The sequence below is a fragment of the Abramis brama genome (genome assembly GCF_963993115.1).
Source record: "Abramis brama genome assembly, chromosome: 18".
In the NCBI taxonomy this organism is placed as follows: domain Eukaryota; kingdom Metazoa; phylum Chordata; class Actinopteri; order Cypriniformes; family Leuciscidae; genus Abramis; species Abramis brama.
This window is the reverse complement of record NC_139980.1, coordinates 4,487,792-4,506,324: the sequence shown is the minus strand read 5'-3', so window position 1 is coordinate 4,506,324 and position 18,533 is coordinate 4,487,792. Positions and strand designations below refer to the sequence as shown.

At 39.2% G+C, this 18,533-nt stretch overlaps 1 protein-coding gene across 2 annotated transcripts in view; it reads right to left on the bottom strand.

Annotated features, from left to right (window-relative positions):
* The window catches only part of nbas (NBAS subunit of NRZ tethering complex), a 191,255-nt gene that overhangs the window by 89,132 nt on the left and 83,590 nt on the right, over nucleotides 1-18,533 (bottom strand). Inside the window, exons 33-39 of one of the 2 annotated variants that reach the window (XM_084090565.1) lie at nucleotides 17,612-17,725; nucleotides 14,494-14,651; nucleotides 13,157-13,228; nucleotides 8,933-9,106; nucleotides 8,344-8,457; nucleotides 5,282-5,405; nucleotides 261-337 (exon numbers count right to left, since the gene is read on the bottom strand). In XM_084090565.1, the coding sequence (XP_083946691.1) occupies nucleotides 261-337; nucleotides 5,282-5,405; nucleotides 8,344-8,457; nucleotides 8,933-9,106; nucleotides 13,157-13,228; nucleotides 14,494-14,651; nucleotides 17,612-17,725 (833 nt within the window). The remainder of the gene's footprint in view (nucleotides 1-260; nucleotides 338-5,281; nucleotides 5,406-8,343; nucleotides 8,458-8,932; nucleotides 9,107-13,156; nucleotides 13,229-14,493; nucleotides 14,652-17,611; nucleotides 17,726-18,533) is intronic. The other variant, XM_084090566.1, reaches the window with a different exon arrangement.

Below are 18,533 nucleotides of genomic sequence, written 5' to 3'. Positions count from 1 at the left end.
GCATGAACCGATTACCGATCTAAATCAGGAAAATGCAATAATACTTTCAAATGGAGGCCCCTGATGTAACAGGATCAGTAAGCATTAGACTTGATATTAGATTTACAGTGACTTTTAAATGGCTTTATCTTTCAATACCACACAACTTTGACTACAGTAAAATAAATAGTTATGAAAAACCATAATCTGATGCACACACACAGTCACTCAGAATGAGAGAAAGAGAGATAGAGATCTGCAAATAGAGCAGTCAAACTCACCTGAGGTAGAGCCAGTAAATAGGCCAGAGCGAGTGTCATATCTTTGGGAAAAGCATCACTGGCCAGCTGAAGGAGCACTGTGAAATGACACAGGAGATAGAGAGAAAAAAGAAGGAATAATATTTCAGAGTTATTCCTGCAGAGAAGCGCCTCCTTGCTGAACTGTAACATGACGTGACAGAAGAAAGAGAGAGAGGGATGAAAATGAGCCTCTATGGCTCTCACTTGCAGTGCATAAGACTGAAATGTGACTGTAACAGTACTGAGACTATGACGCAGATTCAGGTCCAGGACCAAAATATCATTTAAAAAAGCAAGAGGCTGTCCCTGGCTAACCAGACACAACAAGTAAGGAGCAATAGGACAATTAGTTGTTTGTTTGGTTTCTATTTGTGAGACATTGCACTGAACAGGCACGTCCACTGAGGAATCTCATTGGTCCAAAATACTGACACTCAAGTCATCTGATATTCCCATTCTCAAATACGTGCAAGTGAGTGTGCTTTGTCATTTAAAAACCTTCATAAATAATCTTGATCTTGATCTATAACGAGAGATGGACGCCACCATGTTTGCGCAGCATTTCAGGGAGTCCACTCAGTCGGATTTACAGCATGTGAATTCATCAGTTTCTCCCGAAATACATGTAAGAAAGTGGCCAGTGAACTGTGAGAAGAATAGAGTAAACTTTATAGTTTCTTCCACTATGTTTATCTGATGTGAATAACACACGTCGGCAAATTATATTTGAATAGATTGTTATTGCTGCTTCCATCGGCACCAGCCAACGCGCGAACGTATGTCAGGTCACTGTTCCAAATCCCATATGTGGGACCGTACTCTCAGGGGCACAGAAATAAAAATCCCATATGTGGGACCGTACTGCTCAAAAGGTTAACATCAAATATGTCCCAATGGGCTTTGGTGGTAAACATGTTCTCATTCAGTGTGGACAATTTGGTAAGGACACAATGTTGCAATGGTTAGATAAATAGTAATATGTAAATAATATGGATATATACACAGATTTAGTTTGTCTCAGTTTTTCTGTTTCTTCACGTAATCGCAGACGGACTCGATGATGGTGAGATCAGATCATACCGGCTGTTGTCAGACTCCTTGTGCATACACAAATCTCACTGGATTATTACAGTTAATGGCAAGGAGTATTGTGAAATGTAAACTGATATTTCCTACTGACACACTACAGCAAAATGTATAAATAACTGGCTTAAAACCATTGTTTTTTTGGTGAAAATATGAACGTGCCTAAGACTTTTGTACAGTACTGTACTTCTAAAGCATGTATTAATCTTAGTTAAAGGTTAAATTCAACATTTACTAATACATTATTAAAATCAAAATTTGTACCTGTATTATTTCATAGATCTGAGCTAACGAACTAACAATGAACGGTTGTATTTTTAACTAACGTTAACGCCGATTAATAACTTCTGTAACAAATGTAAGAAAATAAGAGATTACAGAGAAGGTAAGGGTCAGCAATGGATATATAAGACACTTCAACAAACTACATGATTATTTTCTATGAGCATCCGTGAAGTGTCTGTGATAATGACCTTGAGGTCGTAAGCTTCACCTCATTTAACAGAGAACTAAACCTTACAGGCATTGTGGCTAAATTTGATCAATTAGGATCTGACCACAAACACCCTGTGGGACGAGTGTAAACGTTCATTAAGTCTGCAGTAACTCACATGAACAGAATGTGCAAAGCCAGTGAAGAAATGTTACTGTTAGAAACAAAGGCAGATTGCAGTGCAGACATATGCAGCACCAGACTCTCAAATACGATCAGTGGGTGACGTGAGAGTAATTTTTTCGGCAGCCCATCAGTTCCCATTTTTTCCAGAACTGCAGACAGTGTTGGGTTTTACTCTGCTATTCTGAGCCTTTGATGGAATCAAAGGCGTTTTGCACGTCAAACAATCTTGGCAAGACAATGTTATCAAAAACAGCTGGAGCAGAGGGAGCCTTGCGTGTGCTGAAATAACAAAGGTGTTAGCGTCGCTAACAGTAAACGTTTTAGTGTGTTCAGCTGTTTGACGGATTCCTTTAACACATCCTTCCTCAAAGTCCCTTTAACATCGAAAACTAGAGGTGTGGCTTCACACAGCGACACAGAGAAGCTGATCAGAGATGGAGGCTGTCATAATACTTAAAATAATGTTTTTTTTCATACAAACACTTGGTATAGTTTGGTCTCTAACTGAAACAAATATGCTTCTTGAATTCTGCTAGTTGAGACTTTTTCAACGATATATGACAAGTCTATCTATTAATGTACAATAATTTTACAGATCACATTTTCATGTAAAGCAGTCACATGTCAGCAAAATTAAAAGCACTGATTAAGTGATGGTTATATTCCCTATAATCACTGTGAAGCCAAGCTTATGAGCTTAAACAACACCTATTTTGTGTTGGTTAAGCAAGTGGTGGTTAAGGAACGTGAAAATCATGCTCTAAGAATGTGTAACTTATATATACACACATATACATATATACATACATTATATATATATATATACAGTGAGGAAAATAAGTATTTGAACACCCTGCTATTTTGCAAGTTCTCCCACTTAGAAATCATGGAGGGGTCTGAAATTGTCATCGTAGGTGCATGTCCACTGTGAGAGACATAATCTAAAAAAAAAAATCCAGAAATCACAATGTATTTTTGTAATTTTTTAACTATTTATTTGTATGATACAGCTGCAAATAAGTATTTGAACACCTGAGAAAATCAATGTTAATATTTGGTACAGTAGCCTTTGTTTGCAATTACAGAGGTCAAACGTTTCCTGTAGTTTTTCACCAGGTTTGCACACACTGCAGGAGGGATTTTGGCCCACTCCTCCACACAGATCTTCTCTAGATCAGTCAGGTTTCTGGGCTGTCGCTGAGAAACACGGAGTTTGAGCTCCCTCCAAAGATTCTCTATTGGGTTTAGGTCTGGAGACTGGCTAGGCCACGCCAGAACCTTGATATGCTTCTTACAGAGCCACTCCTTGGTTATCCTGGCTGTATGCTTCGGGTCATTGTCATGTTGGAAGACCCAGCCTCGACCCATCTTCAATGCTCTAACTGAGGGAAGGAGGTTGTTCCCCAAAATCTCGCAATACATGGCCCCGGTCATCCTCTCCTTAATACAGTGCAGTCGCCCTGTCCCATGTGCAGAAAAACACCCCCAAAGCATGATGCTACCACCCCCATGCTTCACAGTAGGGATGGTGTTCTTGGGATGGTACTCATCATTCTTCTTCCTCCAAACACGTTTAGTGGAATTATGACCAAAAAGTTCTATTTTGGTCTCATCTGACCACATGACTTTCTCCCATGACTCCTCTGGATCATCCAAATGGTCATTGGCAAACTTAAGACGGGCCTTGACATGTGCTGGTTTAAGCAGGGGAACCTTCCGTGCCATGCATGATTTCAAACCATGACGTCTTAGTGTATTACCAACAGTAACCTTGGAAATGGTGGTCCCAGCTCTTTTCAGGTCATTGACCAGCTCCTCCCGTGTAGTTCTGGGCTGATTTCTCACCTTTCTTAGGATCATTGAGACCCCACGAGGTGAGATCTTGCATGGAGCCCCAGTCCGAGGGAGATTGACAGTCATGTTTAGCTTCTTCCATTTTCTAATGATTGCTCCAACAGTGGACCTTTTTTCACCAAGCTGCTTGGCAATTTCCCCGTAGCCCTTTCCAGCCTTGTGGAGGTGTACAATTTTGTCTCTAGTGTCTTTGGACAGCTCTTTGGTCTTGGCCATGTTAGTAGTTGGATTCTTACTGATTGTATGGGGTGGACAGGTGTCTTTATGCAGCTAACGACCTCAAACAGGTGCATCTAATTTAGGATAATAAATGGAGTGGAGGTGGACATTTTAAAGGCAGACTAACAGGTCTTTGAGGGTCAGAATTCTAGCTGATAGACAGGTGTTCAAATACTTATTTGCAGCTGTATCATACAAATAAATAGTTAAAAAATCATATATTGTGATTTCTGGATTTTTTTTTTTAGATTATGTCTCTCACAGTGGACATGCACCTACGATGACAATTTCAGACCCCTCCATGATTTCCAAGTGGGAGAACTTGCAAAATAGCAGGGTGTTCAAATACTTATTTTCCTCACTGTATATATATATATATATATATATATATATATATATATATATGGAATGAAAAATAATACTGTTGCATAGTCAGAAGTGTGAAGCCCAGATGAAAAAAAAAAAAAATGCTGACCATATCAGCAGAGGAAAGCATCCCTAATTCATAACCTTTAAGCATTTCACACATAAGAACAGAGATTAGAGAGGACATGCGCGCAATATCTAAACAAGAGCAAAGAACCATGACTGTTTTATAGGAAGTGTATTCAGCATATGGTTTAGCGTGCAGGTCATTAATTTAGCATTATCAGCCTGACGCTAGCACTTTCCTTTCATCTCACGTTCTCCCACACGAAGGTGACTTTATGCCTGTGGTGCGCAACTGAACGACAGTGACACAGGAGGAATTAAAAGAGAGGATAAGAAAGGAAGAGGTAAAGGGAGATTCGCTATTTGCATTCTTCCACCAAAGATCCTGCACCCGTCCCATCACTCTGCATTGATTTTCTCATTCGCCTCATCCATCTTGAAGCAAAAGGCCTTGATATTTTGACTAGCCGCTATCTCTCTTGTATCGGGAGGGTGCGCATTATTTACTGCTGTCTGCTTGCGGTGAGTACACATTAATTAATCAATATGACGCTATTCTTCCAGACATGTAGCCGGCGAGTGGCGATACATCAGAGAGACGCTGCTACCTGAGAAGCTGCCCCGGGGGCCAAAGATTACAGCAATCCTAGCAAGGACACTGCGACTAACAAGAGGGTGATGAGAGACGACTGATGGCGGATGCTTAACCGGGACGGGTGAAGTCACTAGTCAGTCACCATGATGAGAGTTGATTTTAGATGTAAATGTTTGTTTGCATAAGGAGCAATACCTTCGGTTGCAGGGAAGAGATTCTGTCCCTCGCTGTTGGTTTCAGCCAGTTTGCCTGTCCGCAGTAAAACCTCTGCAAAGTCTTCTTGAGGAGTGTAGACATACGAGGAATACACATCCTCAGACTGAAACAGAAATTGAGGAAAGGGGATATTACACTTTTGTTTTTGCTTACTTATTCTGAAATTGTTTTGCAAATCAGTCCCCAAAATACACTACCATTCAAAAGTTAAAGGGGTAGATAACATATTTAACGTAAAAAAAAAAGAAAAAAAAAAAGGATTCTATGCTCAGTAAGGCTGCATTTATTTGATGAATACATTTTAAAATGTAATTTTCAAAGCTGAACTTTCAGCATCATTACTCCAGTACAGTGTCACACGATCCTTCAGAAATCATTCTAATATGCCGATTTGGTGCTCAAGAAACATTTCTTATTATTATCATTGTTAAAAACGATTGTGTTGCTTAATATTTTTGTTGGAACTGTAGATTATTTGATGGATAGAAATTTCAAAAGAACCGCATTTATTTGAAATAGATTTGTTTATTATAATGTACAAGTCTTTACTTTTAGTTTTGATCAATTTAATGCATTATTGCTCAATAAAAGTATTATTTAAAATCTTACTGACCCCAAACGTTTGAATGGTATATTATGTTTTTTTCTTTAATTAAAGAAAAGCACAAGCACAGTACAAGCATCAGCTTGTTACAGAAATAAATGTACAAATAAACATATAAAATCACAATACATATAAACACCCAAATAAACAAGAAAAAAAGAAAGAAAGAAAATTATGTTTTATCCAGAGCTTGTCTACTTAAAGTAATCTAAAAATGGGCTCCAAGATTTTAAGAAAAGATCGGGTTTCATGCCAACTCCAAATTTAATCTTTTCAAGTTTGACTGCAAAAAGTAGGAGATGGCAGCTTCCAATTAGTTAGTATAAGTCGTCTAGCCAACAGTGTGCAAAGTGCAATATTATCCATCTCTAAAGCTGTCAGTTTAACATTTTCCAGAAAATCCCCAAATAAAGCTGTCAATAGGTTGGGGTCTATTTCTGTGTTAAAAATGTCTGAGAAACAACTAAAAATTCCACCCCAAAACCTTAATAACTTAGGAGGACAGGACCAAAAAGAATGAAACAGAGAGGCCGGCTCCACAACACAGAGAGGGCAGGTGGGGTCTAATTCAGGAAATATCTGGCAGAGTTGCACCCTAGACCAATGAATACGATGCACTACCTTAAAGTGAATAAGCCTATGCCTAGAGCTAACTGAAGAAGAATGTATCCTTTATAAGATCGTGTCCCAGGTTTCATCTTCTAACATAGTAGTTAGGACTTACGTCCTCCTCCCAAAGAGATTTCAATGACCTACTAGATGGGGTTTGTTTGTTATTTATTATACTATAAGATTATGTTATTTTTGATGGAGATAAAAGTTGTGAGACAGTTGTGTTCAGTTGGTGTTTAAAGGGTTAGTTCACCCAAAAATGAAAATTCTGTCAGTAATTACTCGCCCTCATGTTGTTCCAACCCCGTAAGACCTTCGTTCATCTTCGGAACACAAATTAAGATATTTTTGATTAAATCTGAGAGCTGGCTCACTCCTCCATAGGCTTCTAAGACATTATAACTTGCTGGCCCAGAAAATGCATTAAAGACATCGTTAATATAGTCCAAGTGACTACAGTGGCTCAATCTTAAGTTTATAAAGCGACGAGAATACTTTTTGTGCGCATAAAAAAAAAAAAAAAAACTTTATTCCACTATTCATTTCCTTCTCTCTGGGCCTCGAGTTATTTCACGTAGTGTTTTAGCGCTGCGCGTCTGTGTTGCACGTCACCACGTAGGCTCACTATTGGCCGACGCTGGTCATGTGTGTGATGCGTGTGACGTACAACACAGACGCGCTGCGCTAAAACACTACGTGAAATAACTCGAGGCCCAGAGAGAAGGAAATGAATAGTGGAATAAAGTCGTTATTTTGGGGGTTTTTGCGCACAAAAAAGTATTCTCGTCGCTTTATAAACTTAAGATTGAGCCACTGTAGTCACTTGGACTATATTAACGATGTCTTTAATGCATTTTCTGGGCCAGCAAGTTATAATGTCTTTAGAAGCCTATGGAGTAGTGATCCAGCTCTCAGATTTAATCAAAAATATCTTCATTTGTGTTCCGAAGATGAACGAAGGTCTTACGGGGTTGGAACAACATGAGGGTGAGTAATTACTGACAGAATTTTCATTTTTGGGTGAACTAACCCTTTAAATCTGCTCCAGTTGTTGGAAACAGTCTGTAAGTGTGTTCAGTTCAGTCTTAGACTGTTTCAGCTAGTCATTAAGTGTGTCCCCGGCTTAACTTGCGAATGCACATACCTGAAATAACTACTGTGAAGGAACAAACATTCCAAAACCTTATTCTAAAAAATTCTAAAACCAAAATTCAACCATATATCCTGGCCACTTTTCAATATAATGAAGACTGGGGATGTCAAACAACAAAATAACAAAAAAGCCCCATAAAAGTAATTTTATGTACACAATTCGTCTCAAATTCGTCTTCTGAGGTCATATGGCAACTTTGTGTTAAGAAGAGACCAAAGTTATTTACTGAAACTCTTGACATCCCTTTTATGTGCAAAGCTCACCAGCTCTCTAATTTTGGTATGTTTGTCACATAAAGCTATTAAAGTGTTCTTTCAGAAATATAGCACACAAGTCATGTGGACCACTGATATATTATGATACACGTTTCATTTTAGAAATTTTAAAGCTTCAGATTCACTGTAATTGCATGGAAAAGATTGATCTGTACATTATTCAATTTCTGCTTTTGTGTCCCACTGAGGAAGGTCAACATGAGTGTGATTAAATGACAAAATATCCTTAACCTCATACACACACTCAGAACTAAACTTCATATTTACATTTTCCTTTATCACAGCAGTGACTTTGGCAAGACATGGGAATGATTGAGGGTGAGAGAGAAAATAAAGCTGTAGGAGAAAAACACAGACAGATGCGAAACCAGAAGGAAGGAGATATAGTAAAATTCACCGTATTGACGTATGGATCGTCGAACAGCTCCTCGTAGAAAGGACTGCATCCCTGCCTCTCCAGATCTGTGTTCTGATTGGCCACACCGGTATGGCTTCTATCCGCGGCTTGTCCCTGAGAAGAGATAAATGTTCATTAAACATTCATAGAATATTCATAAAACATTCACAGATACGCATGCAGGAACCATTAATGTTTCAGCCATGCTCATAAACGTTTGTAAGGCGCCAGACCCTTCTTCTGCCAAGGACGGGTGTGTGTGTGTGTATGTGTGTGTGTGGGGAGGGGGGGTCATCAACCATTTCACAGGAAGGACTCGGGCTTGGGGAACCAGAAACAGGAACTCAAAAAACAAACCGCTTCACAAAGAGACACGCATACGTCGGCCGGGAAGAGGTTCGTTCAGTCATGCCAGGTTTTAATGGCCTAACAAAACCTGCCAAAAAATGTGCAGGCGAGTCTCACTGTTGAGCTTCGTCCAACCTGTTCCTGGCGGTTATGTTTTGAAGAGGAGTGATGCATAATGGAGCAAGGACCTTTCAGAAAAGGCCTAACAAAACCTTCCAGCCTGAATTTAAATGCGACTTACGTGCAGTGGGCGAAGTAAGCTGAGGGACTCCCTCCACCAATGGGAGTCGCTGACGGTGGTCAGCACGGCTCTGGTGGTCATGGTGGTGTTGGTCAGGACCTCTATGGTGCGGGCTGTGGTTCTGTGCAGCAGGTCTGTGGGGTAAATTGATCCAGGAACAACAGCTCCAGCCTGCTATGGGCAGCCAGGGAAGGTTAGACATGAGCCATAATGATCAAATTACAGTGGTTATAGCTACAGAAAATAATACACATATTGTAGATTTTTTTTCTTTCTACAGACACCTTTGGCTTTCTCACTAGTGATATTTTGTCTAAAGCTGCTGTGGAAAGCAAAAAGTTGAAATGCTTGACAAATAAAAGGGAATTAACTTGACAAGTCAGGACCATGATGCTGTGATTTATTGCACAATATACCCACAATAATATGTACCTGGAGTATTTTAATACATGACAATAAAACTGTAAAAGAACAAGTTCATATCAATGTCATGTATTTGTAAATAAATGGTTTTATACAGTATATTTTAAATTCAAATCAAGTGAATATTAAGTAAATATAAAAGTATAATTTATTATATTATATTATTTATTTTAAATACATTTTATCATTTAATTTATTTTTAATTTTACTTGATTTCCTTTCAATTAATTTAGTTTAATTTTATAAATTATTTTATTTGCTCAATCAGACCAGGACCATGCATTAAGAAAGTAAATGGTGCCAATGTTGATTTCATGTTGACGTTTTAGGGCTAGGACAGTCCCAAAGTGGATTTCCTGACATTTAATTCATTTTGTTTTTATATAACCAGTCAACAGGTCTACTAATCAGGCTAAGAGATCTGCCATACATTTAACTACAACGATTTGTGTCAGAAGTGGACTTTTAAACATGCCAAATCAACATGGGCATTCAGGACTGTAAATGTTATGTTGTAATTAGGTGGCAAATATGCTAATTTACCTAAGACAAGTGTTACTCAGCAGGGAAAATACAGAAACAAAGAAACTACAGAAACAAAGAAACTAGAGGAAATCCCAGCAGGAACAGAGATATCCCTTTAAGCCTATAAAACAAACAAAAGCGCTACTACTGTATAGTCATCTCATTGCGCTAAAGTCCACATGCATTATAAATGAAGGTACTGTATAGGCACAGGGACGTAAATTGACTTCTGAGCAAGAACGCTCTCCGCCATCAACGGAGCAAAGCACCGCCAGCTCTCTGTAGCAACATGACAAAACATAAAGCGAATGCAGGTGTTTACATGTTACCGGGATGCTAGGTGAACTTTTCAAAAATGTCAGAAACGCAGGACATGAACACTAGCTCACATTGCCCTTCAAGATCGTGTACACAAAGCTCAACCACGCATTTGACCTCATCAATACTTCATTCAATTTTAAATGCACATTTAGCCGATAAACAACACACACATTTACACAAAAGTATTTCTGTGCACACATGAAACTTTAAACATGCAGTGTTTTTTCTCATGGTGAGGTGAAAACAGTGTTTGCTATGAGTAAAGTAGCTGGGCTCTGAAGCCATATTTACACCATATGAAAAATGCAGAGAGTCTGTCACTGAGGCATTGAACTCATAGTTCAGTCACAGGCTGTGCTTTAAAGCCCACTATAATGTAATAATCCAGGGGAAGATTCACCATTTTATAGCCATGAATGAAGCATGGGTGCTCATGTTAAAACGTGTGATGAAAGCTTACAGTCCAAATGGACACTTTTTACTTTCTTATTTCAGGTTCATGGACTTACTGGGAACAATTTATTTTATATATATATATACAGTGATGAAAATAAGTATTTGAACACCCTGCTATTTTGCAAGTTCTCCCACTTGGAAATCATGGAGGGGTCTGAAATTGTCATCGTAGGTGCATAAAGACACCTGTCCACCCCATACAATCAGTAAGAATCCAACTACTAACATGGCCAAGACCAAAGAGCTGTCCAAAGACAATAGAGACAAAATTGTACACCTCCACAAGGCTGGAAAGGGCTACGGGGAAATTGCCAAGCAGCTTGGTGAAAAAAGGTCCACTGTTGGAGCAATCATTAGAAAATGGAAGAAGCTAAACATGACTGTCAATCTCCCTCGGACTGGGGCTCCATGCAAGATCTCACCTCGTGGGGTCTCAATGATCCTAAGAAAGGTGAGAAATCAGCCCAGAACTACACGGGAGGAGCTGGTCAATGACCTGAAAAGAGCTGGGACCACCGTTTCCAAGGTTACTGTTGGTAATACACTAAGACGTCATGGTTTGAAATCATGCATGGCACGGAAGGTTCCCCTGCTTAAACCAGCACATGTCAAGGCCCGTCTTAAGTTTGCCAATGACCATTTGGATGATCCAGAGGAGTCATGGGAGAAAGTCATGTGGTCAGATGAGACCAAAATAGAACTTTTTGGTCATAATTCCACTAAACGTGTTTGGAGGAAGAAGAATGATGAGTACCATCCCAAGAACACCATCCCTACTGTGAAGCATGGGGGTGGTAGCATCATGCTTTGGGGGTGTTTTTCTGCACATGGGACAGGGCGACTGCACTGTATTAAGGAGAGGATGAGCGGGGCCATGTATTGCGAGATTTTGGGGAACAACCTCCTTCCCTCAGTTAGAGCATTGAAGATGGGTCGAGGCTGGGTCTTCCAACATGACAATGACCCGAAGCACACAGCCAGGATAACCAAGGAGTGGCTCTGTAAGAAGCATATCAAGGTTCTGGCGTGGCCTAGCCAGTCTCCAGACCTAAACCCAATAGAGAATCTTTGGAGGGAGCTCAAACTCCGTGTTTCTCAGCGACAGCCCAGAAACCTGACTGATCTAGAGAAGATCTGTGTGGAGGAGTGGGCCAAAATCCCTCCTGCAGTGTGTGCAAACCTGGTGAAAAACTACAGGAAACGTTTGACCTCTGTAATAGCAAACAAAGGCTACTGTACCAAATATTAACATTGATTTTCTCAGGTGTTCAAATACTTATTTGCAGCTGTATCATACAAATAAATAGTTAAAAAATCATACATTTTGATTTCTGGATTTTTTTTTTTTAGATTATGTCTCTCACAATGGACATGCACCTACGATGACAATTTCAGACCCCTCCATGATTTCTAAGTGGGAGAACATGCAAAATAGCAGGGTGTTCAAATACTTATTTTCCTCACTGTATATATATATATATATATATATATATATTATTGTATAAAGGGGTCATGACATGGATTTTTTTAATATGTTCATTGAGGTTTGCTTGCAATGTTAATAATTTTTTTTGCTCAATAAACAAATGTAAGAAAAACTTTTATTTTCAACCTTCATATTTTTTAAAAAAAACCTTCAAACTTTTATTTTCAACCTCTGTCTGCAATGATCCGTTTTAGAGAAGCGGCTCCTTTAAGGGCATGTCAGTGAACAGCCACTGTTATTATTGGCTAACGTCATTGCATAGGAAACATTTGAAAAACATTACCCCTATAAAACCATAATTTACAGACGAAGCATTACTTACGAGTTGCGATGCAGCTGCTGTCAGCTCAGATCCAATACAGTTGGATGCTTCATCTTTCAACAAAACTAAAGTGTTTTTTTTTTTTTTTTGCCACCCTGCCACTTTTACAAAACAAAATGCTCCGAACCAACACATAATCCTCGGATGTGATCCGGGACACTTTTAAAAGAAACACCGTTTATAATGAGGAGGACATTTTAAGCTATGAAACTTGCAGGGTATTTAATGGTACAAAGACCTCTTATACGTCAAAAGATCAAGGCAAATTTGAAATTTGATTTCTCATGCCATGAACCCTTTAATGTTTTATTATATATGTTTAAAAATTAATTTGCCACAACATAGGACCAGTTACATTTAACTAGTGAAGGGAAAAGGCGTTTAAAATGGTGAAAATAAATGCATTAATGTGTTATACTTTTTTCCAAATAAATTTTAACCTAAAATGTTAATGTTGATAAAGAAAAGTCTATGGACACACCAAGGCACCAACTGTTCAAATACAGGCTTCTCAGAAAGAGCAACGCAAAACTGTTGTATAAAAGGTAAACGCACAATACTCAAGGAGCACAATTAGCAAAGATTTTTGCTCTCTCTTCAAAGTGTCCCACTAAATAGAGACCTTGACGTGATGTAAGATTGATAATCAATCTTGACGTGATGTACAGTATGCAGAAGCGTTGTTCTTTACCTCTGACAGCTCGCTGCCTGTTCTCCGGGCTTGAGAGGGATCAATCTTGTAATTTACAGCGTGGTACAGAACCTAAGACAAGAGAGGAGAGCAAAGCATTGACTTTTTCATTCATGCCCTTCAGCATATAACCTTTTTTCACTTCAATTTTCTTTGCTCTTAAATGTTTAATCGTTCTGCCAGTATTACACTTGACACCGCAGTAAAACTTATTTAAATTACTATTCCATTCCTCAACACATTTTCTTTTGAGTGTTTCAATGTGGCATCTATTTCGGTATACTGTAAATAAATCTACTTTAGGTCTTTCCTGAAAGCAGCCTGACACCAAAGCAGTCAACACAGAGAGAGATAGAGGCAGCATGAGCTGGAAAGAGCGCTCGGGGGTTAATAGTACGTGTGCCGGGGGCGATTTCTAAAACTTAAAAGCTCCATTTTAAGTCTAGAGTCTGCCCAAGTCTAGTGCGCCCAACACAACATATGCATATGGACAAAAACTATGGAAGAAAAAAGCAGGAAACTTGGCAAATGTTTGACAGCAGTGGAGGTCAGGGGTTAGGTTTCTACTTGAAGTATCAGAAATTAATTACTGGTTATTGACGACTAGAAATATGTTTATGTTATACAAGGACACTAGCAAGCATCTCTTTCTCTCCATATATATTAGGGGTGGAACGGTACATGTATTCGTATTGAACCGAAACGGTACGGGCGTCATGGTTCGGTGCATAAATTTACGATTAAAGTGTATACAGTGATATACAGTGTATTCTCCACGGTGTGTGTGTGTGTGTGTGTGCGTGTGTGTGTGTGTGTGAGCCGCGGGAGCGATCGAACAGTGGAAACATAAAAACATACTCCGTCATTTTGTTTATACAGGACATCATTCAAACTGCAAAGTGTTTAAATTACTGTTAATTAAAATTTTAAGGAAAACAAATGTATGAATCTGAAATGTAGGAAATTAATTTTCAATTCATTCAGGTACAATTACCAAACATATCTCAAGGTCTTTTTGTCTTTTTATTAATTTAATTAATAAACTAATTATATAAAACTATTGTCAGTGCACTACAAATAAACTGGTTCTATGCCTTTACTTTATTAATAAAACTTATTTAAAAAATACAAGGCTTGAGTAATTTATTTTCCTTTGGTGGTACAGCCTGAGACAAGCCTTCTGCATTTCTGTTTTGCTTTTCCCTCCATTGTACCGAACTCGTACCGAACCGTGATGTCTGAACCGAGGTATGAACCGAACCGTGACTTCTGTGTACCGTTCCACCCCTAATATATATATATATATATATAAACAGTTTAAGTGGACAAAAGGGCACCTGGGTCTGAAGGGAACTGGAAGCCGCTAACAGGTTCTGGATACTGCTGGGAGGACAGTGTGTGAGGGAGAATGCCATGAGCTCCTGACGGGCAGAGAGCTGCGAGTACGTCTCACACTGCCCCAGCTGGGCACACACATCCCAACCATCGCTATAGCCTAGAGTGACAGAGGAAAAAATAAAACAAGAAATGTATGCACAGCACAGTCATATACTGTACAGGGGATGTTAACTGCCATAGAGAGAGTTTCCTAAAAGACAAAAAACCTTCACATAAAGAGAGCACTTAAAAACCACGGTTTTCCAGGGTTGAACACTATTCAAGACTGCCTTTTAAATTCTGATTCAATTAATATATATTTAATTGCCATTTGAATTTGAATTTAAGTCCGAAGAATGAAAACGGAGTAAACATAGCTGTTAAACTAGAACATTAAAGTCGGTCAATAAATGTTGGCTTGACAAAACCTTAATTGAAAGTTTAAAAAGACACAGACAGACATTTTCAACATTTTCAGTTTTCTAATAAATTGTCAATAAATGTTGGCTTGGCAAAACCTTAATTGAAAGTTTAAAAAGAATAGATAGATGATTAGATGATAGATGGATAGATACAGTAGATGTAGACAGGCATGTACGGTAGAAATAGACAGACAGACATTGGGCCCTATTTTAACGGTCTGAAACGCAAGTATCAAGCGCGAAACGCAAGTAACTTTGTGTAACTCTCGACGCAAATCTAAAATGTGTTGGTCTGAAGTAGCTTCATTATTCATAGGTGTGGTTTGGGCGTAACGTGAAATAAACCAATCAGAGCGACATCTCACATTCCCTTTAAGAGCAGGCGCGCTTGTTCCATGGCGGTTTGCTATTATAACGGCGGATTTGCCAGGCGCACCCCAGGAGCGGTTCACAGCCGAGGAGACCGATGTTCTCGTCAGGGCCGTAAAACACAGAGAAGTGACATTGGGGATGGAGAAACACACCCAAATTAGCTACGGTTAAACAGGCGTGTACTAATTTGGGTAAATGTGTAAGCTAGATTTATGCCTATTTTTTTACATCTTCATGGACACAACAATGATTTCCCTCATGTGTTAATATTTTTCCTCGTAATAATGTATGATTTGCAGAAATGAGAACTGCTGCGTCTGTGTGTAGATGAGAGAAGCAAAGTGCATGCGCGTTGTGCACACGCTACATTGATTATGGCCAAGCATGCACCCTTAAAATAGCATATGAATAACATGCGCAATGCGCCACTGACTTTAGACTAGGTTTTTCCTGGTCAGTGGCGGAATTGTTTTCTAAACCTGCAGAATAGCACCAGGGAACGTTTGCGCCGGAACACGCCTCCTCTTTTCACTGAACCGCCTCCGGGAGCGCAAGTTCATTTGCTAATTTACCGACGTGCGTCTGTGGAGGGAAAAGTCCGCTGTGCGCGGGTGCAAAATAGGAATGATACATGCGTCGGTGTACAAAGTAAATTGCGCTGGGTGCAAGATAGGGCCCATATACTTTCTTACAACATCTGCCCAGCAACAAAAAAAACAACAAGACCCACAATCCCCTGCTTGAGCCTCTGCGCTTCGAGTTAGCATAGTTTCAAGAATCTGTAGCAGTTATATTCTTGTTTTTCCATCCATGACTCTTATTGCCTCATGTATTCAGTAAATCTTTTTAATCTCTAGCACTCTTCCTCATTCTCAATGTGACTGAATAATTACACAGTGAAGCTGGAGAGGAGCTAACCCATTTTCCACACTGATGTTAGCGAGGCTGTGAGACTGCTGCCGATAGCAATCAGAGATTAGCACATCTTCTGTTCTCAAGCCTGCATTAATCTACCCCAGCCTGAAGCATGCACACACACACACACACACACGCAACACCAGTCTCTTTCCAATATCTGATGGCACATTGACTGAACAGCCCCACACACACGCACATACACATAAAACACCTTTGAGCTCTGACAAGAGATGAATCTGCCTAGAATGATAACGATGGTCCTGCTGATCACACTCAAAACATTTTTATACTCAAACCTCACTTATGCAAACATCAAAATTCTGCAAGGAGATTCTGATGCAGTACAACACCCTTGGATGAAACATCTATGAAAAACGAATCTCCATGTCTTTTTCAAGGTTCGTGGATAATAATTTAAAGTCCCCCTGTAGTCAATAATTTTATCCCTTAAAACTCATCTTTGATCACCAAAATGACATATTTAAAAGTTTTTTCCTCTGAAAAATTTGTCATGACTTAAAATAGCTTGAATGTTGCCTCATTTAGTATACGCGATTCTATGACTATGCAAATTAGCCCCACTTCCACTCACTCACACCAGCTCAGAGATCCAATCGTTGACGATCACTCGAGAAAATACCCAGCAATTGTGTTGACTTATGAATTTGTACATGGTTTGTCTAAAAGCATACTAAAAACACCACATAGACATACAAACAACATTAAAAGCTTTTCACCACAGGGGGACTTGAAGTCATTTTAAAGAGCAACTTCTAGCCAGCAAACCAGCAAATATTTTCCATTATTATTTTTTTCATGTTTTTTTAAGCTTTCGTCAATTCCAATGACTTTTCTAAATCTGCAGACCATACTTTTAAACTTCCCTGATATTGCCATTCTTTAATAACGTGAGAACCTTGCAGACTCTATTTCTAAATAGATTTCATTTTAATTATAAGCTATTTTGGTGGAAATGTGAATCCATACAATCAGATATACTGTAAATCTATCAGGGTAAACATCAACAAAAATAGATCATGATATCATATGGATAATGACATTTCATGGTAATAAAATATTTTTTTTTTTGTCTGACCAGAAAAGCATTACAGTTATTATGCAAGAACTATGGCAAACGGGAGGTGAAGTAGGTCGAATAGGCCTAAATGCTATGTAAAAAATGTACCAGAAAAAAATATTACCGTACAATTTCATCCTCCGACGATTTGAAAGGAATTTTCTTTTAAAGCTTGAAGATTTTAAAGAAAAAAAGTCTGATCCCTGAAAATCTGCAGTGCATTTCTAATTTGGATGAAAACAAAGTAGAAAGTGGAGTGAGATTTGGAGTGGAGCTGTGCCGGCTTACCTGCAGCCATCAGATCCTGGCAGTGGATGTAGGAGGCCTTGAAATCCTGACAGCGCAGAGCCTGTTCTGCCAACAGCGTGAGCACCTGACCCTTCCTCCTGGCCTCATCATCACCTAAATCATTACACAACCATGAGATTCTGGAACATTACATCAGCAGCACGTTTTATTAAAGAACTCACTTCAAAGTTTCAAGTTTTTCATAAAATACACTACTCAAGTGTTCAGTCTGACGTGCAATAAATTAATTTCCTTTCAGAGGTTTTTCTTCGTAATTCCTGGATGTTGTACAAATATCACAATCACATCTCAGAGAATGCCCTCTTACACAGCTCTGATCTCAGTCCAAAATAAGAAAATAAAGAAGACCAAGAAGCCTGATGAAAACAGTGATAGGGGTTGTCTTTTTCATTAAAGTGTGTCGAGCATCAAAGCCCAGACAGGCAATAATACGAGCGGAGGCAGTAAAGTGAGTGTGAGCATGTGTGTGAGCGCCTGCGATTGCACGGATATGATTATTCGGCAGTAAAATCGAAAGGGTCAATACTACGGGGAAGTGCCATATTTCAGTCATATCCAAACTGATTTATATGTGACACTCAAGTCTTGATATATCAGGAGCATTTATTGCTGCCTGTTTATCCTCATTGCACCTTTCTCTTATGCCAGAGGTACAGGCGCAGGTGTGCTGACACACGCGCACAAACAAAACAGCCCTACGGGCATTAGTCGCGGGTAAGCCAAGGTGAATACATCAAACACCCAGTCACTTCATAGAGAGTTAATCATTCCACTATATATGGCAAGAAGAGCTTCTGACATCCTGCATACTGATCGGTCTGGCATTCTCAGAAGAGTAAGAGCTTTGGATTCACCTCAATTACCCCCTGCAACTGACACACGCACTGAACGCTTCACCTAG